Here is a 4,171-nt window from a genome sequence, read left to right on the forward strand (position 1 = left end):
TTATTATTCGAGCAATCAAACAACAATCTAATAGAAAAATACATATATATATTATAATCGTATAATATCTATGATTCATTTAGCTCCAATAAACATACTTATTTGGCTTAAATCATTTATGCCCTCATCCATATGTATATAAAAGCACAGATATCCGTATTTCGCTTGATGCCACAGCTTAAAAAGGCGCACAAACAAATCAACTGTTGACGTCATGCCATATATCTATATAGACATACATGCTATATCTATAATATATATGCCGTTACGCGTAGAACTCTGGAAAGCCAAATAGGGCCACACAACAAGCGCATCTGCTTTCTAACCAACCCCCACAGAATATGGTCGGGCAGTCAAATTGAGTCGCATGCTCGTCACGTAACGCTCATCCATTGTCATGCACAGTTAGTCAGCCGAGAGACCCAATAACTCCGACACTTACGACGCTCAATATTGACCAAAAATTTCAACATTGTTTACATAAAAATATTGCAAGTATTGAAAGAGAAGTTTAAGAAAAATATGAATAAAACAATTTGGGGCAAATTTAAGAAATGCATTAAAAACTATAATTAAAATAACTTTTATTAAATTTAAAATAAAAATATATTAAACACATTAAAAACCATTACATAAAAAAGGATTTTAAAATTTAAAATAAAATATTAAAACAATAAAAAATACTTAAAAAAAACCATTTTGTTAATAAAAAAAATTTATATATTTAATTAAAAAATTAATTTAAAAAAAAAATAAAACAAAAAAATAACTTTCAAATATAAATTACTATATAAATCTAGAAAATAAAACAATTAAAATTCCATATAAAAATATTTCGAAAAACGTTAAATATTTTTTAAAAATAAAAACAAATATACAACTCTAATTTAAAAAAAACTGAAAAAATACACTATAGAATATAATTAGTATTCAAATTTATTTTACTATAAAGTTAAAGCTTTATCGATTGATTTATGAAATATTTATATGAAAAAAAATATATATATAATAATCTTAAAAACTAGATTTAAAAGGCTTAAAAGAAAGTTGAAGAAAGCCAAAGCTGAAGTTTAGCTTGGCAAAATCAAAAGTTAAAAACAAATTGACCAAAAGTTAACAGGAAATATGTCACTTAGCTCAGCATGATAAATATTTATAAAAAAAAATATTATTTAATAACAAAGTTAAGTATGTTAAATATTTAGAGTTTTAATAAAGCCAAAGCATTAAAGCCAGCCATAATTAATGATCAAATAAAATTGCGCGAACCAAGTCGATTTCATGTGAATGTGCATATATATAGATATATATATATATATATATATATATATATATATATATATATATATATAACTGAATGAATGTGTTTTTGCATGTGCGTTCCACATATTTATTTTTGTTAATGGCCCTGCAACTATAATATATATATATACTACAATATCAATATATATATATATATATATATATATATATATATATAGTTGTTGCTCAAGGCAACTGGGCGGCAATGTTGCCGCGGGTCAAAAAGATTTTCGACTTCGAAATAAATGATAATTAACAATTTACACAACAAGCTTTATATTTGTTTTCTCTCTCCCCCGCCCTTCCTCTCTCTCTCTCACTCTCCCCCTGCTCTACTCTATCTATTTTTACCTTGTCTGTGCGCTTATTGACTTGATCTTAACTTTTTTACATACAACAGCCATAAATAATGAAAAACTGAAATTGGCTAGGCAAAGAAATTTTTGGACTTGGACACTTTGGACATGAATCAGTTGTTAGCACAATTCATAGAGAAAAATAAATAATATTCGCCTGGAATGACGCAAATTGTTGGCGTCGCAGCTCATGATCTGCCCCTAACTGGGGATGAGCGCGTGTCGCTCGCATGACAAACTCAGCTGAGCTTGCAGATGCCACAGATCTTCACTCTTTACTCCTTACACTGCACGAAAAGCACAGGCAAATCAAACCGAACCAAATTTCTAATAAAAACGTAAAATTTCATTTTGTTATTTTCATAAATTAAAATTCATTTATTAGTTAATTTTATATTATTTTAGACTTATTTATTTTGTTTGCTTTAGAGCTTCGTCTCGTTTCGTGTTCGTGTCACGCGCTCAGCTCTAGCTGTAGCTGGATCAGTCGAGTGTTCGATCTAACGCCATGGAATCTTGATTGGCGAGCGATTGCGTTGCCGTGCGGGGGCGACTCGTGGCATTGGCTGCGGCGACGACTGCTGCTGGTATTGCTGTTCGCGACGCCCCCAATTGCCACCCACGCCCCCAGAACTTTGCCTAGAGCTGGACAGGGGTCGCACAGAGACTGGCACAGGTGCATTATAGTGGCCGCCAAAGTAGGTGGGCGTTGGCGGCTGTCGGCTGCTCGGCTTGCTGCCGTACAGCTGTACGCGGGTGGGTGCACGTCCTCGCGCGGGCGCCGGCGACAGTTTGCCCTGCTCGCTGCCAATGTGCACCAGAGTTTGATAGCGCCCGCTGCGCTGCTGCGGCGACTGTTGCTGCGGCTGCTGCTGTTGTTGCTGCTGACTTTGTTGCCGCCATTTGCTCGCCGGCGGCGTTTGCCTGGCCAGGCTGCTCGCCAGCAGCCGCTGTGCGTAATACTCCGTGGTGGGCATGGGCTTGGCCACGCCCACTGGCACCAGCCTGCCCGGCGAGTGTGGCAATATGGAATTCTTGATCTCGATGCGTATGGCTGAGGAGGGCGGCGTGGGCGACGGCGACATACGACGCAGCATGGGCTGGGCCACACGAAAGGTCTCGTTGCGCTTGACGGGCGAACGGGTGGCCGAGCGCGAGGGTCGGTCGCGCAGCGGCGAACGCGATTGCGGCCGATAGTTATCGTTATCGAAGACCAGAAAGTCTGGACGATTCTCCTTGGAGGCGCTGCGTTGGCTACTGGCCTGCGGCGCAGCGGCCGGCGGGGGCACCTCGACGAACCAGGCGGGATTGTGTGGCTGCTGTTGCTGCTGCTGCAGCAGGCGATCGCGAAACGATTTGCGGAAGCTGTTTAGGGTGACCGTTTTGTATTTATCGCGCTCCTCCTCCTCGAGCAAATCGTCATTCGAGTGGGTTTTCAGCTGCTCCAACTGCTCACGCAGATGCGTTGGCGTCTTGCTCTTGCGATAGGTGCTCGAATCGAAGCTGCCGCTGGAGCTGGAGCCCAGACTCGGCTGCCGTTGCATGCCGCTCGCTGCGGCATCCGCAGACGTCGCCGCCTGCTTGCCCTTGCCCTGCTGCTCGTACAGAAAGTTGAACGGATCTGCATGCGCATCGTAGTCGAGCATGCGATCGCCGTCGTTGCGCCATTTGTAATAGGTATTTGTGGCCGTGTCGCTTGGATGGTGCTCATAGCTGGCCAGCTCCTCGGGCGAGGGCTGCTTCTTGCGTTTCGTGAACGTGCTAAATTTGCTAAACACCTTCGACTTCTTCGACTTCTTTTCCAGCGTGCTGCTGTTGGACTCGTTGCCTCGCTGCTGCTGCTCCTCCTCATCGGAGCCATTCAGTATGAAGGTGTCGCCGCGCTGTAAGCCTGAGCTCGTTGTGGAATCCCTTCGCGAGCTAATCACACTCGCTGGCCGAGAACTGCAGCTGCGCACGGGCGTCGTATCGCGCGATGAACTCTTTCTGGACGAGGCCAGCGTGGAGCGTATGTTGCGAAAAAATGACATTGTACTTTCAGCTCGTGCCGGGGTTTCAGCCCGCGCAAAGTCTACACTCTACAAGCGAAAAAGTCGCGACGCGGAACGAGTCTTCGGTTCGGTCTGGCTCAGCCAACTGCCACGGAGCAACTGGCTGAATCGGCTCAGCCATTACGCGGATCACTAGAATTTCTGCGGCAGTCGGGTTTCATACTTCGTTTCATTTCGTTTCGCGCTCGGCGCTGTTTTTCCACTTTTGTTTTGACCAATTTGGCGTATACTTAACGTCATTATCGTGCTTATTATTATGGCCACATTTCGAGTGGCTATACTTCGCTCTCTCTCTCTGTGTGTGTGTGCCTCGATCAGCAGCTGTTGGTGTGGGCGTTACATATCCAAAATAACCAAAACTTGTTTCTGTGCCCAAATCTCAGCTCAGATGCTTTATTTCGTAATTTATGCAAGCAGAAAGCGCTCTAATTAGTTATCTGATGCAAAGCATCAACAGCTCAT

At 42.6% G+C, this 4,171-nt stretch overlaps 1 protein-coding gene across 1 annotated transcript; it reads right to left on the reverse strand.

Moving 5' to 3' along the window:
• Positions 1-2,037: 2,037 nt before the first annotated feature.
• On the reverse strand, positions 2,038-3,795 carry LOC111594869 (peptidyl-prolyl cis-trans isomerase CYP95). The gene has a single exon (XM_023308349.2). The coding sequence runs from the start codon at positions 3,686-3,688 to the stop codon at positions 2,159-2,161; it is 1,530 nt and encodes a 509-aa protein (XP_023164117.1). The 5' UTR covers positions 3,689-3,795; the 3' UTR covers positions 2,038-2,158.
• Positions 3,796-4,171: the final 376 nt, after the last annotated feature.

This window comes from Drosophila hydei, unplaced genomic scaffold (genome assembly GCF_003285905.1).
Source record: "Drosophila hydei strain 15085-1641.00,03,60 unplaced genomic scaffold, DhydRS2 tig00000181-arrow-arrow-pilon, whole genome shotgun sequence".
Classification (NCBI taxonomy): domain Eukaryota; kingdom Metazoa; phylum Arthropoda; class Insecta; order Diptera; family Drosophilidae; genus Drosophila; species Drosophila hydei.

Coding starts and splice junctions, on each gene's coding strand:
- LOC111594869 (XM_023308349.2), bottom strand. CDS start 3,688: ATGTCATTTTTTCGCAACATACGCTCCACGCTGGCCTCGTCCAGAAAG.